The 19,369-nt window shown below is 37.6% G+C and overlaps 1 protein-coding gene across 1 annotated transcript; it reads left to right on the top strand.

Moving 5' to 3' along the window:
* The first annotated feature begins 6,974 nt into the window (after positions 1 to 6,974).
* Positions 6,975 to 19,369, top strand: LOC140242137 (protein farnesyltransferase/geranylgeranyltransferase type-1 subunit alpha-like). Its single transcript, XM_072321902.1, has 7 exons — positions 6,975 to 7,152; positions 9,979 to 10,093; positions 12,306 to 12,410; positions 13,787 to 14,062; positions 16,087 to 16,149; positions 16,520 to 16,694; positions 17,309 to 19,369. The coding sequence occupies exons 1-7, from the start codon at positions 6,996 to 6,998 to the stop codon at positions 17,411 to 17,413; spliced, it is 996 nt and encodes a 331-aa protein (XP_072178003.1). The 5' UTR covers positions 6,975 to 6,995; the 3' UTR covers positions 17,414 to 19,369.

The raw sequence follows: 19,369 nt of genomic DNA, 5'->3' as shown, positions 1-19,369 counted from the left end.
AACACTCATTACAAAAAAAAAAAAAAAAAAAGAAAAAAGAGAGAGATAAGAACAAATCGTGATGATGCCGCGGAAATATACAAATTTCGGCTCACTCGCGCGTACTAATTCAGAGTATTTTTTCTAAGTCCTCAGTTTGTTGGTATAAATCGTTATCTAAGGCCGTCACTATATCTTTATTAGAATTGAAAGATTTGATAAGCAAAAAATGACAAGAATTCCATGTTTTGTAAGCTAAAATACAAAAATTTTCGGCTCGCTCGCTGCGCTCGCTCGCCAAAATTTACCAACACTCATTACCTTTAAATCAATATCAAAAAGACCCCTTTTAAGTGCTTGAGAAAGCATATCATGTGGACTTTGTTTAAAGTCCCTACCGGGATGGGTTTGGGGTTGAACACTTTTTCAGAAATTAGGGGCGCAATCTTCGCGCTTGCCCCGGGCGCCGTTTTCCCTAGATACGCCACTGCCTACGAGATGTCTTTGTCATCTCAGATCAATGAAAAAAAAAAAAAACCAAACACACACACACAAAACAATGTACAATACGAACCCGGAAATTTCAACGGGCATGAACGAGTTTCGAGCTAGTGTGTTGGCGTCAGTTTTTCGGGTGCTGTTCGTTTATATTCCCAAGGTTTGATATTCCGAAGGTTCGTTAATCCGAAACATACAAATTCCCTATACCGAAAATGAAAAAGGGTTCGTAATCCGAACATTTTGTGGCGTTATTCCGAAGGTTCGTTATTCCGGAGGTTCGTCAATCCGAAAATGAAATTCGGACTAAAGAGCCTTCGGAATAACGAACCTTCAGAATAACGAACTGTAACCAGTTTTTCAAATGCTAAAAATGTCCTGTAAATTAGAATAATTTAACCTTAGGCCTATATTCGAACAAAATAATTTTGAGATAATTTGGAGGGAGTTCAAATTTCCATGCGCTTGTAAGCGCTAGTTTATACACGTTATTTATAGTTCAATATTCAATGTTACGACTGTACTAAGGTTGTCTTTAAATAATATGCCGTGTAAATTTCATTGAAAATCTGCTTTTGTTTAAAGGAGAATGGACGAGGATAATCATGATTTTCGAAAATGACCTTATATCCTACTGACATCACGAATGACTGATCACGTTGACGAAGGAGATTGCTCGTCCTTCGGACATGATACATCGAGATGACATTTCGAAGTTTGTAGTTGATAGTCCATTTTTTTTATTATTATTTTTTTTTTAGTTAATCTCTGTACAAAAACGCAGACTATATTGCCCATCTAAAGAGGCAATGTCAACAAAGTACTCCTGATCCTCATGCAATTTGCATGGATATGTACTTGAATGTTTTGTGTAATATGAATATGAATGACTGTATCAATATTACATTACGATATACGCACGCGTGTCCTGGTAGGGTACATGTCCACCGATGGGACTTTTTTATTTCATTTTTTTTTTAAATCTAATTGAATTCTATTTCATTTTTGTAGACTGGCAACAATAATCATACTAGAATATTCTCAACGTTACTGACTCCGTCGCGAGAGGCCGAGAGCTCAGTGTACGATGCGGTACGGCACGGTGTACTATACTAGTAGTAAGGGTACTAGGTCTCGCGCAGGGACTTAATGATCGCGCATAGCGTAACTGCGTATAGCAAGCGATATTACGCGTAGGACTAAGCGCAAAATTTGCCGATACGCCCATGGAATAAAAATACCTGACAACCGCTAAACATGAGAAGAAAGCAGGTAAGAAATTTTGATTTCAAACAAATTTTTCACTAAATTTCCAATTTTTTGGAACAAATTTTTCACTAAATTTCCAATTTTTTACCTTATAATTTACCTACCTTAGCTTAAAATCTTTTTTTTAAGGATGTTGTAGCCTAGACGTGTCGTCTCGCTTGTCTCGTTCGTATGATCGTAGCCGATAGAATTCGTAATTTGTTCGATCGATCGTTGATAATATTCTACGAAAGCCGAAGCACGCCAGCCGCAGAGAGGGGCAGACACTTTCACGCATGAAACTACATAGGGCAGCTGCGCGATCTTTACATACCCCGAGAAGGTGAACGCATAAAAAAAAGTCCGACATACAAACGGCGACAGCGCACTACTCCGTCATCGTATCATCAGGAGATTCTGGGAGGTGATTTTTCTGCATTTTCGTGATATTCATTGAGAAATTCAGGTACGATTATGGAATAACTTCTATTATAAGAGCATTTCAAATTTTCGTGCGCGATATCTAGACCCCTCAACCATACACAAGCTGCTGGTGCAGCGTCCCAAGAACACGACTGTCTGGTGCGTGTGTCAACCACAGAACTCTTACACATAGAAGAATCACACCCATTCACAACCCGCTGAGCTCGGTGTCGCCACTGCGCACCGCTTTCAGTGCACACGCCGCCATGTTGCTTAGCAAAACCTCCGCAGCTCCTCGCGAGTACGGTACGGTCAACTCACTGATCGGACAGTATGGCAGCCCCTAGCCCTTGATACTTACTTGAACTTGTAAACTGTCAAACTCGTACTTCCCAATCCAGCGTTGACCTCAGCTTCATGTACTCATTTATGTTTTTTATTTCACACTCTTCCCTGAAAGTAGTCTGTATTGAAAGGGTTGTTTTTTTTTTCCCCCTTTCGGATAGATCTATTTGACTTCGGAGATGTGATCTGCTTTGGTATAAAATTCAAGCTGCTTGTTCTGCCCTTTTTCCCATCCCCTCCCAATCCCATGTCTTGCTCTATGTGGTTTCCCTCCAATGATATGGTAAGAAGGTGTGTGTTTATGCTATTATTTTATTTTCTCCCATAAACAAGTCAAATTAAATTTTCCAGTCAGTCCCGTTAAAAAAAATCAAAAAAAATCAAAAAAAAAATCAATGATTTGTGGATATGATACGTGCAATACATCTTCCCAATCTGACATAAATGATTATACTCAGCATATTACATATTTGGATGACAACACTATTTGATTACCTATATTCTTGTTACATGTACATTGTATTATCATTTTTATCATTATTAGTAGTACTGTACATGTATATGTAGTCAACACGAATGCACAACACACAGGAAGCAAATTATAGGCATACATGTGTGTCTGTATGAAATAAACCAGAAACCAAGTTCTTGCTGACCAACACCAATTTATTTCAGCACACAAATTTTCGAGCAATTCGCAAGAACACTTGAGAAAGAGCAAAATTTGTGTGCCAAAACAAATTGTTGGGGATGAGCATGGACTAATTTTTTTTTTTTTTTTTTGGTCATGATATTGATATCATATTATTGCACCGACATGTGGACTACTTATACTGTGTGTGTATTCATAAATCAAAATATGAAAGTTCTGCGTCGGTGTGTAGTAAATAGATATCAAGAGTAAAATCAGTCGTATAAACACCACAGGAGCCAAAAAATTGGACTGATGTTTTCAGTCAAAGACCTTTATCAAAGATTTTGATAAAGGTCTTTGACCAAAATGTCATTCCAATTTTTTTTTTTTGGGCTCCTGCGGTGTTTATACAACTGATTTTACATGTATATATATATATATATATATATATATATATATATATACACACGTACATATATATATATATGTATAGTAAATAAACTTTTTGCACTTATGATAAAGCAAAAACAAAACTGGAACAAGTTCATACTTTATTCACCATGTTTATCTCTGCACAAAATTTTTTGAGCGATTCGCTCTTTCTCGTGTTGATACTTTCTACAGAAAGAGTGAATCGTTTGAAAATTTGTGGAGAAATAAACTGCTGATGAATACAGCATGAACTTTCTTCCTGTTTTGTTTTTGTTTTTGATCATCATGTTAACATGTGGACTACCTACTCAATATATATATATACATGTATATATATATATATATATATATATGTGAATATACTGTATATATATATATATATATATGTATGTATATGTATATATATATACACATGTACATATATATAGGCCTATATATACATCTATAATGAATGCAATGTATATTCACATGCACACACACACAGACACACACACAACCATGAACTCCTTTTAAGATTTTTTCCCATATAAAACAGAAAGCAAAGATAAACAGTTAGTTTTACTGATTTTTTTTTTTAAATGTATTTTACAATTATCAAGGTCAATGTTGATTGCTGAGAATCAACCACAGAACAGTGACATACAAGTGTACTACTAATTTGCCAGAAGTACCATTATTATACATAACACACTGTACGATGACTATAATCACAGGCAATACATGCCTTGGAAGCATGCCAATAATAAGCCAGTTCGGGGTTCCGCTGTGAGCATGACCAGAAAAAGGTAATAGCTCTGTACCGGCAGAGCATGTTCGATGATGGTGTTTTTATTCACTAAGATAAGCATCTGTGATGTAATGATTAAGTGATCATTATGAGTGGTGCTTGCCAGCACATCCACCTGACAGCAAAAGTGGTACAGTGTACTAGTAGTTGACAGTATCAATAGAAAAAGATTGTTAATACATTTGATGCAAAATAATGAAATGGATGATTTCAAAAGTGCTAATTGATGGCTCATCCTGGTCACCTGGTCTAGGCAAGTTCATTCTCTGTTTGAACACGACTGATTAATTCCATAAATTTTTACGTCGGGTAAGCTGAAATACCTTCTCTCGTTTGAAAACTCATGAAGTGCCTAATCAACTGAGAAAGAAGAATGGTCATTTGTACCAATGTGCCAGTGAGCTAACCCTGAACTGGCTTATACACATAATGTAGGTGAGACAACCAGTATCGCAAATTTCTGACAACTATTATAATCATGAAAATCAACATAAAATCCATGAACAATGGACATTGTCCAGCAAGAACATCAAAGGCATTCTTGGCAACAATATCAAAGGCAGTACATCCGTATAGATTTTCACTTGCTCTTGTTAGCTTCAAGGGTGATTCAAAATGAAATCCTTGTGAAGGCCTATGAAAACATGCTACCTCATGGTATGAGAAAATAATGTGGTAACAATATGTAGGCAAGAAAAATATCACAAATATGACAACTATTACATATCACCAATTCAAATGCATGTACCATGTATACGGTAATGAACTAAGATGCAATACATGGCAACAACCCAAAGTCCATGAATAATGGACACTGGCTGCAGCCTTGTTGTCTGGCCTGAGTAATCGAAGTGTTTTCTTTGAAGTGGTGGGAACACTAGGTGGAGAAGGGCTTTGGAGTCCAGTGGTCTCTTCTCATGTTCAGTCCATCTTTGGTGAAGAGCAACATCACTTTTTGGAAATCTAGGATTTTCAACACGGAGAGAACATGTGTACACGTGAAAATTACTACCATATCAGAATTGCAAGACCTCTTAAACATGTGCAACTACAATATTAAAGGGACATTCCAGACGATTTTCATAATTTCACATCATGTAGTACAAAAATCGACAACTCCTTGCATAAATCTCTGGAATTCATTTTGGTTCTTGAACAGAGAAACAATATTTTGAAAAATCTCAAACAAATTACACTGAACAAGGATGATGACATAGGAGGTTCACATATTTCAGAAATGTAGCAGTGTAATTCCATTACAATACCGCTTGCTTGCGAGTTCACCTGTGTATAATCTATGCATGCCTTCTTCTTTTGTTCTGCTTCCTTGAGCCCCAACTCATGCATTCTTTTGGTGACTCTGCCATGTCATCATCCTTGTTCATTGCAATTTCTTCTAAATTTTGAAAATATTCTTATTCTTCATCCCAATCATCACAAATTCAGAAACTCTGTCCTCAGTATAACTAACTTATAGTTATTCAAATGTAAAAATCTGAAAATCATCCGGAGGTCTCCTTTAAAACTTGATATGCAAGATGATTGCTCCTGATGTGAATGTGAATGCTCCTGATAAGATTAAAAATATGCAAGTTTTCTATAGAATTATGTACCAGTACCCATAAGGTACAGTGTACTACTGTGTAGCTAAAACTATTAAACAGCCAAGAATAAGTTGGTACATGATGAAATAGTACTAACCCCTAGAATAGGAGTCTTAGGATTAAAGATGAATTTAACTTTACATATCGGCACCCTTGCACATGCCAAGGATAAGGTTCAACTGAGCACAAAAGCAGATAGGTTTCTACATCGCACATGTACAGCTGTAGCAGGTGAATTCTGGATGGTGCAGCTATTAATCAATGGAATGCAGTGTGGTGTGTGTAGTTGAATCATACAAACTGCACAGTATTGATAACATGCACGCGCACCCAGAGAGACCACCTCCCTGGTTCCCCGTACAATATATTAATCATATGATTACCCCTAACTTTGTTGTATTCGGAAGAGACTCACAACCTTTATGTCCTTGGGGTGGGATCTGGCCAATTCAGAGGTAAAGTTTAACAAAATTTTAGCCCATATCCTTAACTAATAACATATTTTAGTCTATAAAACAAATCTACATGTACATCTTAAATCAGATTTACATGAGTACGTTTACATGTAATTTACAATACTGTTTTCCCTTCCACACAACGTAGACCAGGCCCTAGTTCAATTTTTTTTTAACAGAGATAAACAGACAGCATACACGCCAAACACAGAATCGAGTGTTTGGGACTACGTAATGATTGAGCTCAAGTAAGCCAGATCACGATCCGCCTGAATGTATAACGTAATTTGGGGCATTAATTCACTTGTCATTCTCATCATGGCTTACCAGTGTCAAACTCACCTGTGAAAAGTCTTTCAACATCCTCCTGCCAAACGATTTGTGTAGTTTATAGCCGCACAATAAGGCATTTTAGTGCCTGGCTCAGTTCGAAATGTCAGAAAAGCACGGTCAATGAATGGCGCTACGGCCTTCCACACAAAAAAGTGTTGCTAAGCAAAATGGCGGACGTCACGTGACACCAGTCGAGCGACGGCGACAGAACGGGTGGCTAATGATTCTTCTATGTGTAAGTTTTCTGTGGTGTCAACATGGCAACTCAGGAAGTAGATGCTGATTCGGGCTCAGACTTCGAAGAGGATGCTGGTTTCATATTTTACCGAGATCGTCCAGAATGGGATGATGTTACTCCTATTCCTCAGGATGATGGGCCAAATCCAGTTGTCCGCATTGCATATTCCGACAGGTGTAAGTAGCCTGCGCCAGAATGTGATAAACCGAGACGCAGACGAAAATATTGATAGTCCCACATGTTCAAATCTGTGATGGACACTAGTACGCGCCATAAGAACTCTCGCAGATATTCAATTGTGTTTTGATATAGACTAGACTAGAACACTCCATACTGAAGGCTTATTTGAAGGTGAATGTGATGGTTCGGGGAAGAAGGACACACGTTCACAAGCATTGCGTATGGGATGATATTGGGGGGGGGGGGGGAAACCCACTCGTCGGCGACTCGTGAGCATGAAGTTGATCAGATGAGGGCCCGAGGGGTGCTCCTGCTCCTACTAAGGAGAGGTGCCCATACCATGAGGCCCCCGGCCTGGTTCACTTCAGTGGCATTGTTGAGAAGTTGTACACTCCCCCCCATTGATTTTGCCGTACCATTCTAAAGTCTATTCTTGTTAGCTTTATGCGTGGATGTATGCATGCATTCAAGTTAGCATAGTATAGTTGGGTCTAAGGGTACTAGGTCTCGCGCAGGGACCTAATGATCGCGCATAGCGTAACTGCATATAGCAAGCGATATTACGCGTAGGACTAAGCGCAAAATTTGCCGATACGCCCATGGAATAAACATACCTGACTTCCCGCTCAACATGAGAAGGAAGCAGGTAAGAAATTTTGATTTCCAACAAATTTTCCACTAAATTTCCAATTTTTTACCTTGTACAAACCTACCTTCCCTTAAAATCTGTTCTAAGGATGTTGTAGCCTAGACGTGTCGTCTCGCTTGTCTCGTTCTTAGTCGATAGAATTCGTAATTTGTTCGATCGATCGTTTACCACGTGACGTCATCATACACAAGAACAATGTATGCTGCCAGCTACGCTGAAATACTGTTAATAAATGTTGTTTTAAGTCAAATTTTAACACAACGATTATAATATTACAAAGGAATAAATATTTCAGTCTATCGAAGTTGAAGTGTGATTTCAATTTGAATTTGCTTGTGATTTCTTGCTGTGATATATTTGTGACAGGGGAGGGCCATAATGATACTGAAGAAAACAAATTAGATGAGAGTGTGACAAATGGGTGACGAAAATGAGAGGGTGACGAATGGGTAAGCACACACACAAACACACACACACACACACACACAAAATATGACGTGTTCATATCAGGGAGATGTGAGACCTCCCTGTTCATATTTTACTTTTTTCCATTTTATATTACGTGTATATTATTGGTTAAGTGATTAGAAATATTGTAAGAAAACTTTATAAATGAAAATCATTAATGATTATGAAAATAAACTTTATAAATGAAAATCATTAACGTTTATGAAAATATCAATGATAAAAATAATAATAAGATAATAAGAATGATAAAATGATGATGGTGGTGGAAGTGATAATAATAATGAAAATGATAATGATGATGATTATGATGATCGATGATGGTGGTGATAATAGTAATAATGATAATAATGATAATAATAATAATAATGACAATAATAATAATAACACATATAATAATAATAACAATAATATACACAAGTTAGGTAAAACTGCTGTTGCTTAACAGGGACAAATTTAATATCAAGTGAAAAAATATTATACGAAAGCCGGAGCACGTTACAGCCGCAGAGGGGCAGACACTTTCACGCATGAAACTACAGAGGGCAGCTGCGCGATCTTTACATACCCCGAGAAATTGAACGCATAAAAAAAAGTCCGACATACAAACGGCGACAGCGCACTACTCCGTCATCGTATCATCAGGAGATTCTGGGAGGTGATTTTTCTGCATTTTCGTGATATTCATTGAGAAATTTAGGTACGATTATGGAATAACTTCTATTATAAGAGCATTTCAAATTTTCGTGCGCAATATCTAGACCCCTCAACCATACTATTAGTACTTAACTATACACAGCCCAGTCGCTGTACATGGTACGTCGCGACAGGGCTGTACGAGCGCGACCACCAACCACTAGGAGAGCGACGTAATCGTATCACGATAGCTTTGAATTTTGATACTTAACATCATTTTTGTCACCTCAAACTCATTGAGTATACTCTTCAATATTTACTCTACATCTGATGCTATCAGTATTCAAATGTACGCAATGAAACTTACCGAAATTGATCATATCCAGCATGTCCACACGGTACACAATCTTTCACGCCAGGCCTAACTATACATAGCCCAGTCGCTGTACACGGTACGTCGCGACTCGATGAGTGTACTCGATGAGTTTGAGGTGACAAAAATGATGTTAAGTATCAAAATTCAAAGCTATCGTGATACGATTACGTCGCTCTCCTAGTGGTTGGTGGTCGCGCTCGTACAGCCCTGTCGCGACGTACCATGTACAGCGACTGGGCTGTGTATAGTTAAGTACTAAGGACAGTGGGGACTAGCCTCGAGTAGTACATGTATGACAAATATATAATTGAATAAGTGGGGGAGGGGCATCTCCCAGAGGTGACCTAGTCTATCCTCAAATAATACATCTGTTGCTGTACATGATGGGCTACATAGTCCTTTGCAGATTAAAGAAGAAGACAATCATACATCACGCAAGTTGTTTGATTTATAGACTGCATCTTTCACAGGTCCAGCGATTTAGTCTCAAATTTGCATTGTTTTATACATATCATGTACAATATATACTGAATGTAGGATATCCAGCTATTGTATGGAAATTTACCTCATTAATTAGGAAAGCAAACATTCTTCACTCTAGTGAACTAATATTTGTTATGGACTTTATAAATCAACTCCCTAGTTATCATTAGGCCTATATTGTTTTGTTATTTTTTTTGTGTCTTCCAATATCAGTCCAGGATGTCTTTGATTACTTCCGTGCTGTACTAAAGGCTGATGAACGCAGTGAACGTGCACTTGAGCTTACAAAAGATGCAGTGGAGTTGAATGCCGCCAATTATACAGTATGGTAAGAAGGCTTTTATAGGAAAGAGAGGTCGCGAGCTGTGATGCCAGTTTTCACCTTAGATTTCAGATCACATTGATTCCTTCTTGTCAGAGTCCCTTTTATACAGCCCTTTTCCACCTACACATACATGTTTGTGCTTGCTATGCTTATTCATGCTTGCATATATCAACATATGCATTTTTCTCTCCCTTGGATTTTGTGTTTTCCCCCTTTTTTCATGTATATATATATATATATATTTTTTTTTTTTTTTTGTGTGTGTGTATAAATTATCATTTTCATTTCTATTATCAATATCATTATTATATATATATGTATATATATATATATATATATGCTTTGATATGTTTGATAACTTGTATTTGTTGGTTGACTCTCACTTTCATTTTGTTGCCTCTTCTTGGTACACCTTTTTAGGGCTCGCTGCTTGCTCAGCCCACCTCCCCCATGCTGTTGCTATTTCACTCTTTTCCTTTCTTTATCCCTCTGTTGTTCCTTATCTTGTTTGATGTTGCCTCCCTATCCATCCTTATCCTTCAAAGGTTGCCCCCTGTGGTCCTCTGGATCATCACTGACCCTTCTCTGCCTTTTGTCTGTCCATCCTACTGCTCTAATCCCCCTGCCTTTATCTGTTGGGCTCCTTGCCCATGATCCCCCTACCCTCCCCTTTTGTCTTCTTTGTTCTGTGTCCCTAGCCCTCCCCTGACTGTTCTTGTTGTGTGTAGTCCTTAAATGTGATTGCTTTCCCTGCTTGTTTGTCATTTTGCCTCTGACGAAGATTCTGCTAGGATCGAAAGCTCAGGCCCCTTCTGACTCCACTGTAGTTGTTGGTGAATAATAAATCTTGACAAAAATTGCAGAGGTTTTCAACTTCTAAATGTGTTTCTACAAGGTTTCTGTCAACTTTTTTGTTGTTTTTTTGTAATAACTTGTTCTTTTTGTCCTTGTCAGATTTACCCTATCTCACAAGACCCTCAGAGTTCTATGTTTACGTAGACCTTGTGAGAAAGGGCTGTATTAGAGCACGGGTGGTTTATGAATGCATTTGAAGTGTAGAAAAGGCCACAAAAATTTTCAATTTCATATTTTATGTGTGATAATGATTATGCAAACATGTTTGTGTAGCGCATATCAGTTCAGTTTATGCGCACTAAAGAAAAAAGAAACGGCTAGTGAGTGAGTACAGACTTACATTGAGTGCTTAACCTAAACAGCAAGATCTTTTCTGAATAGATGAATTTTTACAGGTTTCCTAAATGCATTAAGCGAATCTGCATTCTCGATAGAGTGTGGCAAATTGTTCCATAGTTCTGCAGAGGCAGCTTGAAATAAAGACCTGTGCAATTTTGTACTACCCTTTGGAGAAACCAAAAGTGATGTGGACAAAGATCTTAAACTTGTGGTAGAAATGTAGAAATGCTTCACTTTACATAGGATTGATAGACTGGGGCAGAACCTTTTAAGTATTTGAATGTGAAGGTATATTTCACAGGTGACTAATGGAGGTGTTGCATAATAAAAGCATATTGGGTAAACGTGATAAGAATGTGTGACTGGGCGGGCAGCAGAATTCAGATTCATTATACTGTATTCATTTAAACTGGTTGACATTGTTTCTATAATAAATATATTTCATGGCAATTCCTATCTTGCCCTAACATACAAGCAATAAGTCTTCCCAACCTACTGAAGTTGTGATGGCACCAGAAAGCAAAATTGGTGCATTCTTACATCCCCAGGGTAGCAAGTAATCCATGTTGTATGCTTCATTGTATGTGTATACTGGTAATCTAAACATGAATGCACAAGTACATTGTACTTTTACACTGTGTGAATAGGTTGATAACATTAGACAGTTGAAATGGCAAGTTTAAAATTAGCCTGAATATCTTCCCTTGAATTTGGATGGATAAAAAGGAATTTTTTGAAAATTCATAGTAAATGGTATATGTTTGATAAATCTTAAACATAGTCATGCAGAAAGATCATGAACTGCTGTATCAGAAAGTGGGAAATCAGTTGAATTTCAAGCTGGAAACATTTTCTGATAGAAACCTTCAGTGCCATCAAAGTTGGAATAGGAGAGGGTTATAAGATAGCCTTTAGAGGCCAATGGAAGCAATGTGAAACCTACAGTCCCATCAAACACTTTTCCCACACTGGCATAAAATAAGATGGTTCAGTGCTCATTTGTTATATCCGTTGCTTGCAGGCATTACAGGAGGGTCTTGCTGCAGGCACTGAAAAAGGACCTGAGGGAAGAAATGCTCTACATCTCTGAAGTCATCCTTGATCATCCAAAAAATTATCAAGTTTGGTAAGAATGCTTCCCGCATGTTATGTGCTTGTATAATAAACAAAGTAAAAATTTCACATCAGCCTACCAGTATATTGTATATAAGCGTTGACCTACTACACTTGTGGACTATGAATGGAGGTCTTTCTTTGATCCCATCTTTACCACCACCACCTGATTATGTGCGTCTTAATGAATACATTCAGTTGTTATGGACAATGATGATTGTTTGATTGTGCATCATCACCGACAAAAGAAACCTTTCCCTCATTTTGGTCGTATTTGGCTGAGGCACCTTTTTAGACTCAAATGCAGTTGACTTAACATCAGTGATGGGGAGCAGCAAACCTCGTTACATGACAAATTTTGCATCACAAAATTGGTAATTACTGAAGTGGACACTTGTGGACATGCATACATATAATGTTACTTAATGTTAGGAAATACATGTCATCTAAGTCTATCATTACTGTCTATATGTACTCTGAAACAATATCCAAAAAAAAAAAATGGGAAAAATTAGATTACAAATCACAACCAACTTGCCAAAATATTTGTTTTCTCTTGTAAAGTATGTGTATTTTTATGAAATTGCATGAGTGGTGGTTTCCCAATATACGCTACAACTGCACATGCATTTTTCTTGATTTAGGAAAGCGCCGTCTTATTTTTATCCAGGCTCACTGTCGGCGGTGATGATGAGATCAAAGCGGAAAAGCATGTCTAAAATGTTATAGTGATGCTTTTGACATAAAGAGGTGCATGAATTAACAAGTGATAAAGGTCCATGTGTAATAGTCCTGTGCATGAGGACCTTCAGAACACACCAAAAGCCTGTATTGAATAACAGATCTTCATCCTAATCTTCATAATACTGCAATAGTAGTAATAGTGGTTAGTTGTAGTAGTAATAAGTAGAAGTAGTGGTAGTAGTAGAAGTAGTAGTAGTGGTAGTAGTAGTAGTGGTACAATGTAATAGTAATAGTAGGAGTAGTAATAATAGTAGTGGTAGTGGTAATAGTAATAATAGTAGTATGCAGTAGTAGTAGTAGTGGTGGTAATAGTAGTAGTAGTACAATGTAGTAGTAGTGGTAATAGTAGTGGTAGTAGTAATAGTAATAGTAGTGGTAGTAGTAATAGTAATAGTAGTAGTAGTAATAGTAGTGGTAGTAGTCATAGTAATAATAGTAGTAGTAGTAGTAGTAGATGAGATACAGTAGTTTCAGTAATAATTATTATGATGTTCATGATTATGGTGATAAACTAATGCTAAAAGTAATGATGATAATTTTTCTCATTGTGTTTTTACTGAAAAGCTGCCGTAGTTCACAGAGCAAAACATGACTCATTCCCTCGGCCATCATGTTCAATTTTTTTTTTTTTTTTTTTTTCTGCAGGCATCATCGGAGGGCCATCGTGGAGTGGCTGCAGGATCCATCCCAGGAGCTGGAGTTCACCGAGAGAGTCTTGCGGAAAGACGCGAAGAACTACCACGCCTGGTCCCACCGACAGTGGGTCCTGCAGACCTTCAAGCTGTGGGAAAAGGAACTAGACTACGTCCACAAGCTCCTCATGGAGGACCTCAGGAACAACTCGGCATGGAACCAGAGATACTTTGTCGTCAGCAGCACGACAGGCTTCGGGGACAAAGATGTGGTGGAGCGGGAAGTCAAGTAAGCTAGTTAGCATGGTTGCCATGGAAACTGAGACGCTAAATGCTTTGCAAGGGTATCGCATTCCTGTGCATCTCTTCGACATCCAGCAAACTGCAGTGAATTTAAACTACAGTGCACTCCCGTTATAATGAACACAGTTATAACAAAATTTGGTTACAATGTAGTGAAAATTCAGGCTGCAACATTATCCGCTGTATGTATTTTTATTGTTTATTTATTCCGTTTTAACAAAATTTCGATATAACAAAAGAAAACTGCTGGTCCCAAGGACTTCGTTATAATGGGAGTACACTGTACTTGATTGAAAAGAAAAAACAAATGTTCTGTCGGTGTGCTTCATGCAGTAACATACAGTGGTTTCAAGGCAGAATAAAATTCTAGTACTGATGCTGACCATAGTTTGTATACACCCCAATTGTCTATGTGGTGAAGAAAACATGTGGAGAGACAATACTGTATGCTCGATGAGAATGTCTTAAAGGCATAATTTACCATTTGCAGATGAAAGCATTAGTGCTTTGAAATAGTTCTAAAATGTGAGTTAGGGATAGAAACAACCACTGTCGAAATTTGAATCCGTATAATCGATGTTAAGTGTTGTTAAATACACAAAATGTGAACAATAGTTATAATAAAAATGTTTCCAGACTAAACCGTATACAGTTACGGTTTATTGAGAAAAACCCTGATATCTCCTTATATTTTAGGTTTTATTGCAAATATTTCATATGGTAGGATGTTTTATGATACAACAGACCTACACATATGCATCAAATGTGATATCTGGAACATTTTTGAAATCACTGCTCCCAAAGGTAAACTGGACCTTTAAGAATTTGAGTGCAAAAACGGATAAATGCCATTTCAAAATTTTATATAAAAGTAAGGTCATCATCAAATAGAGAAAAAATAAATCTTGTCAATGATACTGCACTTGTAATATGACAAGAAGTATTTTTGAAGATATATTTTCATTATTACCTCCGCCTAAGATGTTATTTTTTGTGGGTGTGGTCTGTTTGTTTGCCTGTTTGCAAGATAACTCAAAAACTTGTGAACATATTTGGTTGAAACTTACAGCTTTACAGGAAAAGTTGATAATGACGTAAGGGACAGATGATTAAATTTTGGTAGTGATCTGGAAATTTCATGGATTTTTGAAGTATTTTATTATCTTTTGGCAAATAGGGTCATTGAACTTGGGAGTTCAAGCTGCGCATATTTGAGGTTTGCATACGCGCACTATTCAAAAGCGCATGCTCTGCTTGAGGCACCGCGCAGCAGGAAGCTGATGAGGTAAACACAAGGCTTCTTTATCACTGGAAAATTGAATGATTTTCAGCATGCATGTACATGTATGGGTGGAAATAGCTACTTCAGGTCTGCGCCCTCAGAGTGTTTTTCTAGTTTTCTTTGTTTTTCAACAGCTCCAATCTCAAATATCTCAAGTTGATAAGAATGAATATGTTGTTTTTTGCATTTAAACTCTTTCATTAATAATCATGTTCCTTTATGCTAACACTGAAGGAATGTGCCATTTGTTTTCTCTGCAGGTACCACTGTAATTATTTCAGAAATTGTCATGTTAGGTGAACAATTAAAATCACACCCCCTGTATAATGCAATGTGTGATGTGTTTGTGTCAATAAATAGGTAGTATTTCCCTCCAATTTATATTCATAACAGTCTATAATACCGGTAATCATGAGCACAATCCATGTAACTACTGCAAAACCAGACATTTTTTATTGCCTGAAAGTTGTGCCACTGCTGTAACAGTACCTGCGATCAAATATGATTGTGTTTTAACAGGCATCAAAACAAATAGTCTGATACTATCATAATATTTCATGTAGTACACTTGAAATTTCATCATAGTTGGTAATTCATGAAAGTCCAGTTTGCTAAAAAAAGTCTGTCAGCTCCAATTCGCAAATGTTTTTGGTCTGCAATACATGCCCCCCTGGAAAGACTGTACTCATTGGATGTACTGTATATACTTTGCTCTCTAACCTGTCCAGGTATACTATGGATTTCATCAAGATGGCACCAAACAATGAGAGCTCCTGGAGTTATTTGAAAGGGTAAGACCGTGGTCTCTACTTCAACCTGTGTGGTGTGAACTCTCTATCCATCAGTGGTAGTACCCCCTTCAATCAGTCTGAACTTCCCGATTTAAATTTTTAAATGGCATCTTCTTTTGAGCATGTCAGTTTATGTAATGAGGTTTAAACTGTCAGGCAGTAGTACGATATTTTTCTGTAATTTACTGTTTTATTTGTGGTGCATCATTACACATGTACACTTAACATTTAAAAGCTGAGGGTTCAGTGTAAGTCGGTCACGCAAATGGTGGACTACTCCTGTACATTGTATCTGCATTGTTTGCTTGTTTGTTTTGTTTTGTTTTTCTGATTTGCTCCTTTTCATCTTCTTGGGGCTGCTGCCACCCAGGGCTCTCATGCAGCGTGACATGCACAGCTTCCCCGGCCTGCAGGAGATGTGTCAGGCGATGTATGAGGAGGACATCCGCTCCCCCTACCTCCTGGCCTTCATGGTCGACATGTATGAGGAGATGCTGGAGAAGAAGGCGGCGGCCCCCGACGGCACGCTCCTAAAGGCCACCCAGGTGAGGCCTGCCAGCAGCGTTCCGTTCAACTGGAGTTGAATTGAATGGAATTTACTTGAATAGTATGGTATTGAACTGGACTGAATTGAGTTGAATAGGATTGAATAGAATGGAATTGAATGAAATTAATGGAAATTTATGAAATAAATGGAATTGAATAGAAATGAGTAGAATTGAATAGAGTGGAATTGAATGAAATGAATGGAAATTTATGAAATTAATGGAATTGAATGGAAATTACTAGAATTGAATAGAGTGGTATTGAATGAAATTAATGGAAATTTATGAAATTAATGGAAATGACTAGGATTGAATAGAGTGGTATTGAATGAAATTGATGGAAATTTTTGAAATTAATGGAAATTTATGAAATTAATGGAATTTAATGGAAATGAGTAGAATTGAATGGTACACATAATGAATTGAACTGATTTAATTTGAATACAGTTCAATGGATTTGAACGGAATCGGTTTGAATTCCACTGAGCATATAACAGTTAAAACGTGCAAGAGATGTAATTCCAAGGCAGAGAGGACATTGCATATGCTGAGCAAGAAGTGTGAACAGATAGTGCCTGACCGCCTTCTCTGACTATCTTAACTTTCCCGTGCAGCTCTGTGATGTCCTGATTCAGGTAGACAGCATTCGGCAGAAATACTGGGAGTACATCAAGAGGTCCCTCTCCCTCCGGTTCGGGGCACCCCAAGATCAGACATAGCGTCCGGGAATCTATTGTCCTCCTTACTGACCTTGTCACCATGGTAACGAGGTAGTGAGGGCGATGGGGTCTCGTTCGAACTCTAAAAAAGACTGAGTGTGCGGTTTACCCCCCTGCAGTTTAAGCGGAGATGACTTGTAAGAGGATGACTGCTACATGTGCGTGAAAAATGAAGATGGGAAGGATGCCTCTGGGAACAAAACATAAGAGTTTTCCCACTGATTGCTCCGTGGATGGAACACCTATTATAGTTGTTCTTGGCTTGCAATGTACAAATGTATTGGGATATTTGCTTAAAGTTGGAAGCTTGTGGATTGAAAAAAAAGAAAAAAAAAAGATGTGCAAAGTATTGGAAGTTAGCGCTGATATGCAATCGCTGTTACACATTATGAATGTGTTATGTTAGATGATCATGTGCATATTCTCCTCTTGTGATGTAATGAGATGGTATTTCCTTGAGGCTAATAAATTGCACATCCTTTGCAGTATGTCAAGACCTTCCAGTGGTCTTTGCAATGCTGTGATAGGGGTAACTGTAGGCATGTAATGTAAGCCATGCTGGTTGTAATGCGTGTGATGCAATGGTAATGTGTGTAAAGTTACTACAGTTGTATAGTGCTAAATCTTGAATCGTGCAGTGCAAGAACACTGAGTAATGTTCTTTTTCAACGTAAAACATATCAGATGTGGCAGGTCTTTTTTTCCCATTAATTTCTTCTCTCTTTTCCCCTGTAATTTCCCTTATTTTGCCTAGAACTGCTTGATTAGGATAAAGTGGACACGCCTTGAAAATGTGACATGGCAATTATCCCTGTGATAGATTACAAACAAACTTAAAGGAGAATTTGTTGTCCACATTTTCCACTTACAAGCAGCAACATGCTGTTAGTGGTAGAGTTCTGTCAGAGTTTGATCTTTGCCCCTATTCTGCTGAGACTGCTGCACTGCAATACAGCCAAGTTGAATATTCTATATTTAATGGCCCTTGGGTAAATGGATGATATTCTGAAGAGGCAAGTTTGTATTCCACAAATAGGATGTCTGATAAAATAGATGGAATGGATTGATGGACACGTCAGAGTAGAATCTGACATTGGTCAAGAAAGTTTTGACCATTTTGATATGGGTAAGATGTTTAATCTGACAGTGGTCAAGAAAGTTTTGACCATTTTGATATGGGTAAGATGTTTATCATGATGTTCGATTGGCACCGTGACAAAAGAGTTCTTGCGGTAATGTTGCTTGCATTATACCTCCCATGTTCTGTGCATGATTATTGTCATCAATTCTACATTAACTATTGAACCGAAAAGGATTCAAATAGGTCTGCAAACTGGAGGATTTCTGTGCAAGAAAGGCCTGATATATCACAGTAAAGATAGGTCCCAATAGAAAGGAAATGCTTTCATTACAAAACATAATTCTGAGGTGGATTCCCTTCTTTGGCCCAAGAATGATTTTATGAAGAATTCATCCATATCCCTATAAAAATGGAGATTTGCTAAACGTTTGTGGTTTTGTTACCGTTGCATGAAAAGTAAATGTACATGTTTTGACTGTCATTTTTTGTTTTGTTTTGTTTTTCTAATTGAGAAAGTATTACGGCACTTCTACAGATCATTATCTACATGTATGTTGGCTCTTTTCCTGTTTTAATTCACTTTCGTTGCACTTTAACTTTCTATTAATTTCCCCAAATCGTGCAATCAATGTGCAAAATTTATCCAGTGTTAAAGTAGCTTAATCGTACAAACTTGCTACACCAAGGAATTCACATATATTCTTCATTAAGGACAAGTGCTATGCACATTGTGTTACAATCAGTGATATGTGTATTTATGGTGCCATCACTAACAAGCATCGAGTTTGACTAGGTTTGATGGGACTTGTCTGTAATATATGCATGTACATGCCTAAGTGAGCCCAAAGCAATGTAATCAAACCATTGTCATTCCA

The sequence above is a fragment of the Diadema setosum genome, chromosome 18 (genome assembly GCF_964275005.1).
Source record: "Diadema setosum chromosome 18, eeDiaSeto1, whole genome shotgun sequence".
NCBI lineage: Eukaryota > Metazoa > Echinodermata > Echinoidea > Diadematoida > Diadematidae > Diadema > Diadema setosum.
The sequence above is the reverse complement of the archived record's forward strand: the minus strand, read 5'-3'. Positions and strand labels throughout refer to the sequence as shown.